General features: G+C 39.3%; 1 protein-coding gene across 1 annotated transcript in view; it reads right to left on the bottom strand.

The window, feature by feature from the left end:
- Positions 1 to 17974, bottom strand: part of GLRA3 (glycine receptor alpha 3) — a 106927-nt gene that overhangs the window by 54772 nt on the left and 34181 nt on the right. Inside the window, exon 3 of the mRNA XM_042466432.1 lies at positions 11229 to 11296. Within this exon, the coding sequence (XP_042322366.1) occupies positions 11229 to 11296 (68 nt within the window). The remainder of the gene's footprint in view (positions 1 to 11228; positions 11297 to 17974) is intronic.

The following is a 17974-nucleotide window of genomic DNA, read 5'->3' as shown; positions in this document are numbered from 1 at the left end:
GAACCATGTACTCAAATGTGTGATTGCTGACTGTAACAGCAGACATATAGATTTTTATGTAATCTCTGCGTTTAACATCAATGCTATTGCCAACCAGTCACCAATGAAGTGAACTGTGGCAAACAATTTGCTGAAGGCCTGCTTGGTAAATCATGCAGACATGCTGCTGCTTTCTATACACTTTCAATAAACTATTCCCTGGCATTCTTTTTGCAACCGGGTGGCAGCCTAATCTTAAGCACGCTTACTTGGGTCTAATTCCCACTGTGCCCTGTACGTGAAGTTCTGATTTTAGGATCCAAATACTGACAGGCTGAAGGCTTTCATGGCCGGCATACATAGTTTTTTGTGGGTTTTTCGGGCTATGTGGCCATGTTCCAGAAAAGTTTCTTGCTGAGGTTTCGCCAGCATCTGTGGCTGGCATCTTCATGGTTGCAGCCTATGTTGCAGAATTTTGAGTATGATTTTGCTTGCGTGGGAAATCAGTACTATGGTCCTATAGTTGTGCTTGTTTCTCCCTTTTTGTGGATGGTGATGTATATTGACCACTTCCAATCTGTTGGCCATCATTTTTTCCCATATTGACATATATTGTGGATTACAGCAGTTAGAATGGAATATCATCTGTTCCTGGAGACTTGTTTTTTGCCATTTCCCTTATTGCAGCTTCCACCTCGACTTTTAGAATTTGAGGTTCATCTTCGTATGGCTCTTCATTCCATGTGTTCTTCATATTGTCATCTCTTTTATATAATTCTTCTGTGTATTGCATCCAATGTTTTTTATTCCTTCCTGGTCTTGAATTATGTTATTTTTATTGTTATAAAGTATTCTGGTCCTTGGTTTGAACTTTCCTTTGATTTCCTGAATCTTGTAGAATAAGTCTCTCATTCTTCCCCTTTTGTTGTTGTCTTCTATGTCTTTGCATTGGTCATTGTAGTAGTTTTTCTTATCTTTATGCATTAGCCGTTGTACTGTTGCATTCATGGTTCTTAGTTTATGCTTGTCTCCCTTTTGTTTCTCTTCTTCCTTTTATTACTTACAGCGTTTTATCTGTCATCCATAGTTTCTTCAAATTATTTTTGTTTGTTGGAAGTTTCTGTCTGCATTCCTCTTTTAGTATGTCCCTGGCTTCAGGCCAAACCTCTTCCTGTTCACAATCTATTATGCTTAGTAGTGCAAATCTGTTTCTTATATTGTCAATGAATTCTGTGGAGATATTGCTTAAATTATATCTTGGTATGATGACTGGTTTAGTTTTCTTCTCAAGTTTTAGTCTAATTTTTGATCAGCATATCTCATAATTCATGATCTGTACCACAGTCAGCACTTGGTCTAGTCTTGGCCACTAATAAGGAGCTTCACCATCTTTTATTTCTGATTATATAAACTATTCGGTTTTTGTGTTGGCTATCTGGTGATGTTCATGTGTATAACCTTCTTTCTACACCTCCCTGTGTGCATTGTTAACAAGTGTTAGCAGCTATGATGTCACTTCTGTATTTGGAGTTTAGGGAGAAGTATTTAGAATTCTCAGCCAGAGATCTCTAGCAGCTCAACAAAATACACCTCCAGGATTCCATCGATGAAGCCATGGCAGTTAAAGTAGAATGATAGTGCCATAATGGTCTCATGTGAAAGGTTGTTAGAGCAGAGTATGGAAAAATTACCTCTTTTTTTTCATCAGAGCAACTCACAAAATATCCCAGCCAGCACTACCTCTTTTCCAAGCTCTGCCTTGGAGTATGGCTAGAGGTGTGATGGCTTCATTAAGGATAAAAAACATCAGATCATCCTTGTTGCTAGGACAGGGATGGAAAAAGAGATTGACCACTCAGATATTTTAGGACTCCAGGTTACATGCATGAGCCTATGACTATGCTACTTTAAGGATGATAGAAGCCAACAACATATGGAGAGACACATATTCTTCATACCCTGACCAAGCCAATTATTAGAACTTAATAATTAATAAAAATAATTTGTTTTATTTATATACCGCTATTCCAAAGATCATAGCGGTGAACAGCAAGTAAGCTAATTAGCAAGTAAGCTAATTTGCCCCCAACAGTCTGGGTACTCATTTTAGCGACCTCGGAAGGATGCAAGCCTGAGTCGAGCTTGGGCCCTTTTGCTGGTCTTGAACTCGCAACCTTGTGGTTTTGAGTGAATGGCTGCAGTACAGGCATTTAACCACTGCGCCACCAGGGCTCCTTAGACATTATTTCTTTAGACCACAGCTCTCAACATTCTCCAGCAGGCTCATTGGCCTTACTGGCTGGGGAATTCTGGGAGTAATTATCCAAAAAAGGTGATATTTCCAAATAAGTTTCCATTTCCTGTCACAGTCAGTTTTCTGATAGCCAGAAATAGCAAGGTTATATGTATGGATGGTGTGCTGTGCCTCTCTTTGATGGCCTTGTGAGTTGTCTGGCACTTTCTTGCCCTCCTGTAGAATTTGGAACCCCATCAATACTTGTAATATGGGGACTAGACAGGAGCTGAGTGATAAATCTCCACCCACTGCCAGGGTGACACAGTGGTTAAATGCCTGTATTGCAGCCACTCACTCAAAATCATAAGGTTGCAAGTTCAATACCAGCGAAAGGGCTCAGGTTAACTCAGTCTTGCATCCTTTCAAGGTTGCTTAAATGAGTACCCAGCTTGTTGGGGGCAATTAGCTTACAGTTGTAAACCACTTAGACGCTGTTAGTTCATTATGAAGCAGTATATAAATGAAGTTGTTTATTTGAGCTACCTGATGCATAGAAATGTTCTAGTTTGTAAATGCTCTTCCCCTTTGCAATTATTAAAGCAGTTTGTTTGCTACCAAGACTACTATCAATGTTGAAATTGAGAAATAATTTGTCAGTACATTCCTAAGAGCAAATCTGTGTTTATTATACATATTTATAGTTACATTGTTGTATATTTTTGCATACTTTGCAAATTTACACTCTAAGACCAGTTGGAGCTTTTATACAATATGTATTTGTCTGTATGCCTGCGTTTATATGTATATTTGGGAATTTGAAGCTAACCATGGTCTAAATACCCTAAAGGCACCAAATCCCATCTGATCTTGGAAGCTAAGCAGGACCAGCTCTGGTTAGTACTTGGATGGGAGACCACCAACTAATACCAGGTGCTAAAGAGTATACTTCAGAGGAATGAGCTGGCAAAACCACTTCTTGAATATTGCTTGCCTAAGAGAAACTGTAAGAAATTAATGGGGTCACCATAAGTTGACAGGTGACTTGAAGGGGCATGCATGCATGCACACTCATGCACACACACAGAGAGAAACTAAAAGAGAGGGAAACAGCTTTCAAATTCCTCTGGCCCAGCTCTCTTTCCAAATGTATATTTAACAAATGGGTGTTAATATCAACTTCATACATGTAGCATTCAGCTTCACACATACACACACACCGTTTTGACCTTAATTCCTATACAAAGTTAATGGGAGTTAGCCATAAATCTTTCTCCATTAGCATAATGCATCCTTTATACTTATTTATAACTGTATAACAGAAAAAAACAAAAGGAAAAAACAGAACAAATTCATAGTCATCCTTTGCAGCAGTGCGATTCACAGCTGCTTAATGTTCGCATTAGGGATGGATGAATCTGCAGCCTACATGCTTGACTGATATAGCTTTCACCTTTTTCCCGTCTTAAATTCATTCTGCCCCATTTCTGCATCAATCTGTGAATATTTTTTTAATTCTCACAAAAATTGTAGGCATCCACATTGTGGATGAACTTTTCCTAATGCAATGAATTTCCACACATCATTTTCCATGACATATGCATTTCTCTATGACCATTTCCCTAAGATACACATTTGTGTGTACAGTACTTTAAAAAAGACAGAACTGTTGTGTTACAAAATTCAGAAAGGGGTAAATGCTGACAGATAACAGCTTTTCCATTTGCACACTGGTTCCGAAACAGGACTGACCAACTCTGATTGTCATCTCTTGATATCTCAACTGAGTGAGAGTGAGATGGTCTCAAGTAGCAGATGTTAGGAGATGTCAGCAAAGTATTGGTGGAGGTAGCCTTGCGCCTCTTAAGCTAAAACTTGTTGACCTTAGGTATAGTGAATAAATTCAATGATCAGTCCAATCAACTTTTGTACATGGGATGGGAAAGGTTCTATCTTGTCCTTTGCCTCAGGCAGCAACATGTGTTGGGGCACACATGTTTGGGAATAACAAAATCTTTCTCCCACCTCAGTGGAGATGTTAGGAGGTGACAATATTTATTTTTCCTTGAGCAAGTCTACACTAAGGACTCTTTGACCTGTTTTGCCCTGGACCTGCCCCAGTACATCTTTCCCTACAGGGACATCAGGTACTTGTCCACATGTGGTGTTGAGGAGGAAAAAAACATTTCTGAGCCCATTACCTGCTGAGGACTGGTCTGGACATTGAGGTAAATGGTGGTAAGTGCCAGGTAGCAATCTGTCCTGCCTCTTTATCCAGGACAAATATATTGTCCACGCTACGGAAACACCAGCATTCCCTGTAAACTCCAGAGAAAACTGTGAGTATTAAAAACCTGGATTAAGGTAGTATACCCTGAGCTTGGTGTGTGTAAAGCTGTACATAATATGGCCTTATCGCACCAGATTTTTTTTGGGAGGGCATCAACCCACCCACCCCCACACCCCCACTGTAGACAAGGTCCTTATGCTGCAGAAAGCATGGTCTGCGGATACTTACATAACAAGTATCCAATAGGGAAATGAGAAGAGACTGGCCACATACTATTCCTAGAAACCACTTTTGTACAATTCATGGCTATACTTGATCTTTCATTATGGAAACAGTGATTCACTTCTTCAGCACCATTTCACAGCTACACTTCCAATCATTCCTGAATAATTTCATTGGCTTCAGTGTGGCAATTGTGAGTAATGGGCATGTGTGTTGTGACATGTTTTGCCTTTGAAACTGATGCAATTACTAGAACTTCAAAAAATACAATTCTTTTTTCTTTTGTATTAGCGGTAGGCAACTAAATGAGGTCCCAGCCATTTTAGATGACATCAGCTGGCAATTATCAGGGGTTTGGGGAGGTGTAGCCAAAACAGCTTTAGGATTCTAGATGGCTTACTCTCTTCATACCATAAATATTCAACAAAGGGTTTGGAGAAGAATCTTTTCTTAGTAGGGAAAGGTGACATCCCACTGTGATTTGTGAGTGTGGAAGAGCTAGCTGCTTCAAAGTTGGAGCAACTAAATCTGTGATATCCAAACATTAATTGTTCCTACAGTAGTTGAAGCCAGCAAGCTGCTCAGGTGAATGAAACCTAGTGCAGATCAAAACATTATCTGGTTTGTCACCAATTTTCTGAGCTTTCTGGCAATGAATGTGTGTCGTTAAGTGGATCTTTCCAGGCCTCTGGTATGAAATGCAGTGATGTTGAAAGCTTCACTTGTTGAAATTTTACTCATCTTGTAGCAGGGTACAGGAGACATGTCAAAAAAGAGTTAGAATGGAATCTTAATTTCCTAGTTATTCTTCCAACCATGAAGGTGATGTTTAAGGCTGAAATCCCTTCTGATTATGGACTTACTCAGACAAACTCTTTTGACCTGACTTACCTAAGAATACCTCACTGAAAAGAACAGATCGACTGCCACAGTGTATATAAACCTAAATGCACCCAGTCCAAATGATATTCCTATTAGCAGCCAACCTAGTAATGCTTGTGAGGAGCAGCTTGGCAGGATGAAGAAGCAAGAGACATGGTTTACTTTTTACAGATAATTGGCTCCATTGAAGTAACCTGATATTCAATTTATTCCTACTGTCACTGACAGAGCAACTGCAGTATATTTACTGGGCTCTTGCATTATGTTGGCTTCTTTCAGAAGTAACTTCATCAGGGGGCAACTATCTCCTGTTAAGCAGCTTAAGGACAAGGAGACAGCTAATCTCATTTGAAGAGATCATAGCAGCATTATGACAAGGGTCATTGACTGGCTTTTCTGAAGAAAGACCACTTCAAGAATAAGAAACTCCTACTGTTGAAAAGCTAGCAAGCACAATGTTGCCTTGATGCTTCCTCCTCAAGGAACACAGCATAAAACAATTGCTTTCTTTACTTTTTGTATTGTTTTCTTTGATGCAGAGCTACTTTAGTAGCTCCTTGGAGGTTTCTGCTAGGAGCACAGCTAACAGGTTGAAACCTAGGATGTTTCTTTAAGCCCCTCAATGGCTCAGTCCAAACGGGCTGAAAAGGACGTCCCCATCACGTGCAAGGAATGCCTCGGGGCAGCGCTTCTAGATGCCCTTCGCCCTTCACATGTGACAAGGGCATCAAAATGGCAGTGCCCTGTACAGACGGGCACCACCATTGTTACGCATGCGCCATGCGGCATCCACATGGCGCTGCGCAGCATTTGCATAACGAGTGCACCAGTGGTGCACTGTGGTGCACTTGTTACACTGCCACCGCCACGTAGAAAGAACCCGCTTTTTGTGGGTTCTTTTTCCACTGGCGGGAAGCCTTGCCATTTGGTGGCTGAGGATTCCCTCCAGAAGAAAACCCTTTTCGGGTGGTCTGTACCCTGCCATAATTAGGGAGAAGAATTTTGTTACACATACAGAAGACAGAGCAGTTATAGTTTCTCTTGGAGCCCCAGTCCCTTAATTCTTATATTTTAATAAGTAAATGGATCCCAGGATAGTGAGGCAGATGATCTCTATTCTAATTTTGTATTTATTTTTGCAAATCCATTTTTGCTTCTTCACTTGACCTATTAGTTATTTTTCTAAATTAGACTATGACATTCTTTACCATAGGGATATGGACCAGATGTTTTCGCCAACTAACTTCCATGTGGCCCATAGTCAACTGCAAGAGTTCTTCAGAGCTGAAGTATATGACATCCCTTGTGGTCCAACTACAGTGAGAATGCCCTGTGATTCCCAACCTGCTATACCCACTTAGACTAAGACCTTACTAGGACTCACCTCTAGAAGGCAAAGTTAACGTAAAAGCACGAATCACTGGTGTTTAAAGACCTGGAAAACTGATTTTTTTAAAAAAAAATAAACCTGTACTCCAGTATGCATGACTATGCAGAATTAAGCATACATAATTATTAATTTACCTAACTGTAGAACCTTTTCTTTAATGTTCAAGTTATCAATAAAAACAAAATAATAATAATAAAAAGAAATGACACACACATAACATACACTCATAGCTCAAAATCAAAGTGATGAACTGAAATGAAATAATTCACAAACATAATTTCTTAACTGTAGAGATATAACCTAAATATATGGTTCAGATGCAAGTATGCAAGTTCAATACAGAATGTAGCTTTAATATTCATATATATATTGTATTTAGAATATAATAAACTTATTTTATAAAATATAATAAGATATTATGCCCTCGCAACCAAAGCATTATTCAAACACTTGTGATCCTTACATTTACAGAGCATTTTAACTATGCTTCAACATAGGATCTTTAACGCAGCAATATTTTCCTTCCACATAGTAAGAAAAATTTAGTGACTACATGGAAAAAGTGATATCTATGCTGAATGTGTAGGATGATGCTGTTGTTGGGTGCCTTCAAGTTGTTTCTGAGTTATGAAGGTGACCTATAAGGTTCTCTTGGCAACAATTTATTTAGAGAGGAGAGATTGCCATTGCTGAGGCTGTGAAAGAGTGTGACTTGTTCAAGGTCATCCAGTAGCTTTATTTGGCCCAGCAGGGATACAAATCCTGGTGTCCTAGAGTATCCTGGAGTCCTAGTTCAACACTCAAACAATTATACCATGCTGTTTCTCAGCTTTAAATAATCTCAAATAAAACTAGTTCTCCAAAAATGTTAATATGTAATAAAGGTATGTAACTAGCCTACTTTAATGTTTAAACATTATCTTGTGCCATATAGTTACACTAGATGGTAAACCAGGAGAAAGGTCACAAACAGAACTGTGTGTGTTTGAAGTATGCTCACATTCTCAAAATGATTGCTTTGATTCTGACAAAATTTGACAATTGCTGACCGCAAAAAAGTCCTCCTCTGAGCAGCACTGATGCATAATTTAGAAGGAAACTATTACAGAGCAGAGGCAAACCTCTGTATTCAGGGCGGCCGTTTACTAGTCAGTTCTGAAAACGGATGTACTAGGAGCAATGAAAAAGAAAAATTATGCAACAGTTTCTCATTGACTGCACTCAAGACCCTAGAGATTGATGTCTGTTGTGTGCACTCACTAAATTATAACCTTGATTTTAGAGGCAGGGATTTCTGGATGGATTAAAGAGACCATAAAATGTGGGGGCAGGACCTGCTAATGGCAAAAAGCAACAACAACAGAATCTTGTAAGCACTTCCAGAATGACAGAGATAGGGAACACTGCCAGTCAAAGGATATTATAGAGTTACTCTATCTTTCCAGATCTTGGAAAAATAATTTTTGGATTACAGCTTCCAGCATTCATCAGCTATATATTTTTTTTCACCTACAAATTTTTAGTGGCAAGGTGAGGGAAAAAAGATGAAAGAAGTGATGGGAAAACATAGGTGGGTTATTAACTGAATAGGGTATAATCTCCCAAAATTCTGAGTTTAAGGCATGGCAGTGTTATAGTATGAGTTTTATCTAGTAAACCTTTTTTTTTTTAAATCACAGCTTTACAGTTACAGAATGGGTGGCATTATTGTTTATTTGTTACAATTTTCTGGGTGCAAAAATTAACAACAAACAGATCTTAGAATGCTAGGTTTGAAAACTAATATCAGTAATGCTAAATGTTATCAATTATCAATTGATCAATTCACTAGCATAAGCAGAATAATGATAAGCAAATATCAATTCACTAGCATAAGCACCAGTAACTGGAATAATTTATTTTAACACTTCATCATTGAGTAACTTGCTGATTAAAACATGAATGTTGGGTCAGGCCACTGGATTTAAAGAACATGGCATGGAAGTTGTCACTGTTGATGTTAGGGGAATATTTTGTTACTGACTCTTTCAGAAGGTCTCTTTATGTTGTTTGCCTTCCTCCAACTTGGATTTCTCTCCCCTCATCGACTACAAGACCCATATTGAATGTGATGAGGGGCAGATATTTGCAGACCCCATTTTTGAATTGTGTATGTCACTGTAATCAAGCTCCAGATGTTCTCCATCATGTTGTATTGCTTTCTCCATTCTATATAATTCAGAGGGAAAGATTGTTAAGAAGGTTATTGGAAATGAATATCTGTTTGGATGAGTTATTAGTGGAATACTTATTGGAAGATCGGAACCCACATATTACCAGGTTAATGGCCAATTTTCTGGTGGAGGCAACAAGATTATGGCTTAAATTTTAATAATGATCCTGAAGTTTTGTTGTAAATGAATGTTGTTTTTCTATGCCTAATAAAGGTTGACTGACTGACTGATCCATATTAGAATTGTTGCTGGGAGTGATGCGAGTCCACCATGTCTGGGAATTGCCAAGTTGGGATAGACTGTTCCAAAGCACGGGATCTCATATTTCAGCCTCTGCAATTTAACTTGTCACTCATCTTTCTATTTTGCTACCGTCCACCAACATATCCACTTCATTCACTCTTTGAATGCCTTATTTGTTATAGGTTAATAAGGAGTGCTTTACTTCATTTCAAGGGCACTAATCTGCTGTAAATTCAGCAATCTGTGGGCAACTATAAAATCTGGCCAGTGAATTCAAGCATGGAGAATTCTTAAACTGAAATTCTTGAGAGATTCTGATTGTGGCCCAAAACAGATGGGCCAAATAAAGTGGCTTCTGGACACTTCCGGGGTGTACATTTACATGACACATGCCCCCGAAGTGGCTGGAAGCCACACTGTGCTGAAGTCGTTCTGTGAGGCAGAAAAAGCAGGCCTCAAAAGAAGCAGATTAAATCTGCTCCTACCAGCTGTCTATTTGGGACCACAGCGTACAGCCCACTTTGAGAGTAGGCTCTGTGGTCACCATGGTCCTGGCCCAGTTGGGGTTGGAGCAACCAGAGGCCACTCCTTCTGGGCTGTCTTCTTTGGTCCACTAAAAATCATTGCCTGCTTTCCCTCTCTCAGACAAGAAATGTGGTCTGCAAAAATCAGTGACAAAGTGCCTTTTCCTTTCTTAAAGGGTATGAAGTATTATGTAATAATTATACATTGTAAAAATATCAGAAACCCATCCAGAATATAATCAATAAAAGAAGAGGTGTTATTGAAAGGAATTACAATGCCTGCTCCATACCAAAAGGCTCAAAACACTTTCCTTCCATATAGAGCCATCGGGAACATTCTGCAAGGGACCCAGCTACTTGAAGGCAATGATTTTCTACTAAGCAAACAAATCACTTCCTTCTACCTCCATCTCCTTCCAAGATTCACTTTTCCCCTCTGCCCCACACCCAGTCATTCTTCTACTCCAGAAGTTCAACTATCTGACCTGGGCTCCAGGAAATTTTCTCTCCCCACTCCATTCTTCCCACTGACTTTCTAAAAGAAAACAAACAGATTCATCTGTTTAACAACGCAGCCATGTGACCCATTTACAACAAGTCCAGTCTTGGGTGTCTTGAACTTGCGACTGTGATGAGATACCCAAATATACAATCTAAGTCAAATAGGCAGAGAAAGAGGAAGTTTTGGGCAAAAAGGTTGTGAAGGTTGTGAATAGAACATGAAAGGCAGAAACAGAAGCAAGATGGCAAAGTTATGCCACCAGAACACGTAAGTTGGTACACTTCACCAGTCTAAGTATGCTAGAAAAAAAAAAGGGGGGGGAAAGCTGTGGGACAGTGGGGAAAAAAGAGTGAAAAGGAGTACATATTTAAAGTCAGCCACAGACAGATATTCTCATTTCCTTCAATGATATTCACTGTCCAAAGAACATTACTAGCAATAATATTAAATGAAGATAATTCTTCCAATGAAATGAATGGATTCATATGTTTATGCAAAAACTTTGCAAGTACATCAATAAATATGCATAGCACTGTACTACACTGGTTAACCTAAACCGAGTTTGTCTCATTACAGGAGGTTCCATATATTAAGTAGGTGCCATGGAGGATGATCTTATGCATGTTTATTCAGAAGCAAGCCCAATAAGATCAATGGTCCTTATTTCTGGCTCAGTGGCAACCCTAGGCTCAATAGTCATACATCCTAAATATGCTGAAAATTGAAAGTTTGAGATATTGTACATCTTACCATAGTTGTTTCTGCAATGGATCCAAAACTGTTTATAAAGATGTTGCATGTGACATTTACTGGAGGCCCTGAAAAAAAATTAAGGAGATGCAGAAATTAATGCTTACACAAAAGAAAAATATGCATTGCTGTTAAAATATCTGAATAGATTAAACGATGATAAAAAGACATCAGCTCTGCTTTAGAAAGAATAAATATATTTGGTTAGCAAAAGGAACTTAACGGATTGGCACTGCTACTGTATTACCTTCATCAATGATCACTTAAGTTGCTAGAAGGACTGTTTCTAAACAGAACATTAAGAACATGATAGCTGAAGGAAAGATCTGTCTACCTTTGGGTAAATAAATATATGCTTTGTAAGCCTATAATAATCAGTAGCATGCCTGTCACTTTCAATGAAACAATGCACTTTGCAGCCTTGCGATGTGATGACTAAAAAAAGCTGACACTGTTTTGAGTTTGATCTATTCCTTTAAGATAAATCCAATCATATTTTACTCCTCTGACAAGTTAGAGGGGGTTGTCAAACAGAAGAAAAAGGACATACTCCCTCAGGTATCTGTCAAAGACAGTCTAGACATGTTTTCTGCCTTAATATTAAACATTTGGAGAGGTGCAAGAAAGAAAATCCTCCCGAAAGCTGTCTGCATAGCAATTTGTCTCATGTGTATTTGAATGCACCAACCGCTGTTTCCTGATTTTCAAAATGGTTGAGAGCTAGTGAGCTAAAGACAATTCGAAATCCAGCCAGGTAGATTAGTGAACAGAATTGTTATTTTATTAACTGATATGCTATTTCATCTATGCAAATAGGTCCTACAAGGAAGAAAGTCCATTCAAAGCCAATACCTAGGGGAGTATGAACAGCACTTCTGAACTGTTGATAAGATGGAGATAGACAGGACTGGACATGCTATGAGGCAATAGGGGGAAACCACCTCAAACAGCAGATTTTGGATGCCATGGCTATAAAATAAATAGTTAGTTATTTAATTTATTCTTGCATTTTTACAGTTAAGGAGAAGAAAGAGTTGATGTGATATTTCTTCCTCCTCTTTTAAAATAACACCAGAAGGTTTGTGTATTATAGATCTTGACAGTGAGGGAACAGGGATGCTGTTTGGTGCTCTGCCTCATGCAGCAACATGACACTGGCACACATAGTATTCTACTGATAGGAATAATCCTGTGTTCAATAGGAGAAGAGGGTGGTTACGTATCACCATGAATGCATAACCTTCAGGAACATTTAAAAAACTTTTAATTTATGGCTCAGTTGGGCCTGCTGGAAGGAGCATGCAATGACCCCTAGCCCCATTCTACATACAATCTACCAAATTATTTGCAATTTGTCCTTTTGTGGTTTAGTACAAAGGTGGTATCCAGACCGGTGCTTTGCACCAGCCTGGATACGTGCTAGGGTTGCCTGGGGCATCCTTTACAGACACCCCACAACCCTAGCATGTAACCACGGCATAAAAATAGCAGGGCCCTGTCTACATGGGAGCTGCCATTAAGATGTCATGGCTGCGCCACAGCCAAACAGCGCGGCACGGCCGTGACGCACATGCACCACTGCAGGGTGCTTGTAGCACCCTTTCAGCAGTGCCGGAAGGAGCTCTGAAATGGAGCTCCTTTCGCTGCGGGTATCACTGGCATAGCCCCAAGGACACCCCTTTCCAGGCCGCGGGGAAGCGTCGTTTTGCCCCTTCCCCAAGGCCTGGAAAAGCGGCTGCCACTGTGGCCACTGAGGCCCTGATCCGTCGGTTTATATCCCACAAAAGGGGCGGTCTGTATCCCACCAAAGTCTTCTTTTCATAAGATATCAACGTTAGAACAGCATGAATCCAAGTGCTAACGTTCTTAGATTTTGGGGAAGAGGCACAAGTTTCCCATTGCTCATGTATATTTAAAGGAAATTAAGATGGAATCCATCTTGAACAAACTTTAAAAGCACAAAACAGATGTGCTTTTATACTTCTCCATTTATTCCAGTGTTTGGCTTCTTCTGATTAATTTATACAGACTATTTTTCATGCCTTCTTCTCTAGGCTAGTTGTACCTTTCAGCTAATTCCCACATTTAGGTTTTTCAGATCTGTTTCATTACTTTTCCTCTCTTTTGCACAAGACTATCTGCTATCAACTTCCTTTCTTTCTGTATTTTTCTACACTGTTGTTATAACAAATATTTAAGGCTTATCTAAGATCAATCATGCTGTCTTGGCTCAAAAAGAAATCTATCCTTTGGGGTCTATTAGAAGCTTATTTGATAGGAAAACATGCTAGCTTCATATTTACAGTTCTATCAAGCTCTTCTTTTCCACCAGTATCCTACACAGATTAAATATATTAAAGGGCTGCAAATTTTGAAAATTCTGTCCTCACAGACACTAGAGCTCACAGGCAAAGGCACCAGAGCTAAAATGAATAATTTTAGCATTTTTCTTCTCTCTGTGAGAAAATCATTGGAAGCTGCAGTTTTTAAAAACCAGTCACAGTTGAGGACTTATTGTCTGAAAAAACAAACAAATCAAAACAAAATGAAATCACACACAACTCCGCCATACTTTTTTGCACAAAAATGACATTTCCTGTGCAGAACCAAATTTCCTGCACAGAGTGCACCTAAGGAAATAGATGTGTGCATTTTTTTTTCATGAAAAATAAGTCCTGAACTACAAAGCTTCTCACCCATCTAGGCTTCTCCTTGTCCGGATTTTCCAGTCCTAGAGAAAGCCATTTTTTTTCCCTAAACACATTTCAAAACATTTTAAAAAATCATTTACATCTCTAATATATTTTTGTCCTCCAGCCCTGAGTTATTCTCCACTGCACTTTCTGGTGATAAGTGAACACTTATTTTTCAAAGTGAGTGTAATGTGTTTCAGAACACTTGAGTGCTAGACCTGAATGTTGGAATATCTGGTTTAACAATTTTTATTTGTCATCAACCACTGGGTGGCTTGGAGAAGATGAGTATCCCAGTTGCAGATTTGCATCAGTAAAATGGAAATACAGTGGGCCCTTCCTTTACGCGGGGGATCTGTTCTGGACACCACCACCCTCACATAACAGGTATGCTCAAGCCCCATTGAAAACAATGGGGTGCGTGCATGCACTGCAGAGTACTGCATGCACCACAGGCACATGCACCATTGTTATTCCACAGCGTGGCTTCAGCATAAGCTGAAAGCCACGTTTGGTGTGCCCACATATGGTGTGGATGCACTGTAATTACATATTGCCTAGAGTGCTATAACAAAGATAACAAATGCTTTTGAGAGCAACTAATAAATGTTCATATCTAGTTCAAGGAAACTGAAAGTGAACCTAAGGTCATTCTGGGGTAAAAATGGGAATCAGCATCTGACATGGAAAAGAACCTTGTTAAAGAATAAAAACTATGATGGACCATCAGATTATGCCTGAACTAATAAAGCAACAGAATCACTCGAAGATTAGAAGAGTGCACTGCCACCATTTTGCTACAGGCTAAAAACCCAAAACCATTTTTTAAGCTTATTTATAATGAGCTAGTCTGTCATAAGGAATAAGCAGTTCAGTTGCTGCTAATGCTTTCCTGCATGAAAGTCAGCAGTGAGCAAACAATGCAAAACACAATACATAATTGAAAATGAGTACAGAAAAACAAACTAACTGCCTGAACATGGTTGAACAATGCTATGAAAAACTCTATGCCCTGGCTCACTCAATGGTCTTTTGTACAAGATCAAAGCTTTTAATAATAATATAATAATAATAATATTTATTTGTATACCGCCCTGTGGCGAACCAATCCGGGCGGTTGACAACAGTGATTATAACAGAGTAAATATAAAATTAAAAACATTATAATCCCTCCCCTCCTTATAAAAGTATTAAAAATATGACAGATTAAAAACACAATATCAAAACATAAAATATAGTTAAAACAAACTAAAAACCCTGGTGTCCCTCTGGAGATCCTCAACCATCACTGAAGATGGGGCCACGAGAGGAAAGAGGGGATCAGGGAGCCCAGGCCGGGATGGTTAATCTGGAAAGGCCTGCCGGAAGAGATCCGTCTTGACAGCTTTTTTAAAGCTGTCTAATGATGTCAACTGACGGATCTCATTCAGCAGGTCGTTCCAGAGTTTGGGGGCGACAGCAGAAAACGCCCTCTGGGAGGTCGCCGCAAGCCTAGATTTTAGAGGCTGCAGTAAGTTCCTCCCAGAGGACCGGAGAGCGCGGGGAGGATTATACGGGAGGAGGCGGTCCCTGAGATAGCTTGGACCCAAGCCATTTAGGGCTTTAAAGGTAATAACCAACACCTTGTTCAAATATGATGTGAAGCTGTTAGGAGGATGAATATGTAACAAACCTTGGTGTCAAGACAAATAGAGTATTATTTCTTCAGTATTTCAATATTATAGGACCCAGTGAGCCATAGTTGGATTATGGAGACCAGGACTGGAATCCCTACCTGGCTATGGAAACCCATTGGATGACCTTGGGCAAGTCAAACACTCTCAGCTTCAGAGAATCCTTTCATAGGTTCATCTTAAGTTCACAATAAATTAGAAATTACTTGAAGGTACACAACACATTTCTGTACTACAGATATCAGCAGAAATCACCATCTTTGCATGACATATGGTATACCTACAGTGCCAAATTAAAGTATTTTGATGCTAAAGCAGTTTTCCATGACTGTATCCTACATACTCCTGGGAACTGTAGTTTGGTGAAGTATTCAGTCTGGTCTTCAGAGAGCTCTGGTGCCCACCAAACTATATATCCCAGGATTATGTAGGACAGCATCATATCAGTAAAAGTCATTTCACACTGCTTTAATTCTGCATTATGGGTACACTTTTAGAAGCCCTTTCCCCCAATGGATGTTCTTTCTCTCCCCTTGATAAAAAATAATAATCTGGATATTCAATTAACTGGTCCTAGTCTGTGGAAGACAAGATAGACCCCAGCATGTTTAAAGTATGTCAACTTTGATATTGCCCAAATTCTATTACTTATTGGGGTATAATTATCCCTAGGGACTTATTTCAGGTGATTCATTTCAATATAAGATTTAGGGGGCAAGGGAGATCTCCTCCTAGAATTTAAATGAAAAGGATGCAAATTCCAATCAAAGAAGGAGGGTTCAGCCTTTCAGAACTTCTTACACACTACTGGGTATATCTGTTATCTTGTATTAATTCCTGGATATATCCACTTAAAGTACAGAATCCACCTTGGCCACCCTTGGAGTCTTCATTTATGGAAAATGGATAGTACTTGATCCTTATTTTATTAAAAAGGGCAGTGTCCACCCAAGAGTTTCAGCAGTTAGAACTGGCAAATGCTGTTTCATCAACTACAGTTTGACTCATATACTCATGCTGAATTGATTTCACTGAGAAATCCAGATTTGAAAATTGGTACGGAGTCATTTTTTATGCAAGTTATGAGTTGACAATGGGATTGTTACCTTAAATCAGATATTTAGTGTTGGTTATGAGTGTTTTCAGTTTTGCAAGAGCAGTTTAAACCACCTCTATCAGCTAAATGGCAATATCTATACCTGAAATATTTGGGCCCGAACAGACAGGCCAAAATAAAGCTGCTTCAGGTCACTTTGGAGGTATGCTGTTTAAATGACACATGCATCTTAAGAGGCCAGAAGCCGTGCCAAAGCTGCATTCCAGTCCTTAGGACTGGAGCGTGGCTTTGGCGTGGCTTCTGGCCTCTTAGGACACATGCATCATTTAAATAGCATACCTCCAAAGTGACCCGAAGCAGCTTTATTTTGGTCTGTCTGTTCAGGCCCATTTCTTACAATCCAGATTTGACCCTGCAGTTTAGTGTGCATCTGAGGTTCCCTTAATATTAGAGACCTTAATTGAGACCAATGAAGTATCCAGACCAGTAACACACACACACACACACACACACACACACACACACACACACACACTATTATCTATAAATAAATATTAAATGAATATGAAAATGTTAGGAAAATGGCATCTGTCATAAAGTTGTCTCTAGGGAAGAAACTCAGAAAGATGTGCTATTTGGCAAAATTTGCTCTCAAAGTAATGGAAATGAAGTAAAAGAAATGCTTATTTTTTTTGGCAATAGACCCATCTCTCGCTTGGAAATTGCATAATTCATCAGAAGATCAAACAAGTTAATGATTCTAAAAAGGAGCACAACATGTCAAATTAGGTCTTCATCTCTTCTGAATTCCAACAATGTATAAATAAAGGCTTCCAACCTTTTTATATTTAGGAAATGTGTGGTATACCCCACTGACAACTAAACATCTGCTTTATTCTACCCACTAGCTTTACCAGATGGGTGTGATTGCATTGTGTCCATGATAAGCTCTCCAATCCAATCACCAAATGAACCGCTAAGCCATAAGCTTTCTACTAATCTTTTTCCAGAGGTCTTTAAAAGATTCAAAGAAAAGGGCCCGAGATTGTTTTGTCTAAAATTATTTGCCTGAAGTCATCTTCTGTGCTATCTCATGTTACCTTGGACTGAACCTGACATTTTAGGTGCTGATAGGAATAACTATGGTTAGTAAATGAGACTGGCTTAAGCAACAAAGCTGGGGTTGTGTGGAGTTGCAGGATACAGGCCAATTAAGATGATAGTGACACAACATCAGACGTTCACAACTTATGTAACTGTGCAAGTTCACTTGTGTACCAACCTAGTTTTATTTTCCCCCATCAAGCAAAAACCTCAGTCACC

The sequence above is a fragment of the Sceloporus undulatus genome, chromosome 5, assembly GCF_019175285.1.
Source record: "Sceloporus undulatus isolate JIND9_A2432 ecotype Alabama chromosome 5, SceUnd_v1.1, whole genome shotgun sequence".
NCBI classification, from domain to species: Eukaryota; Metazoa; Chordata; class Lepidosauria; order Squamata; family Phrynosomatidae; genus Sceloporus; species Sceloporus undulatus.
The sequence above is the reverse complement of the archived record's forward strand: the minus strand, read 5'-3'. Positions and strand labels throughout refer to the sequence as shown.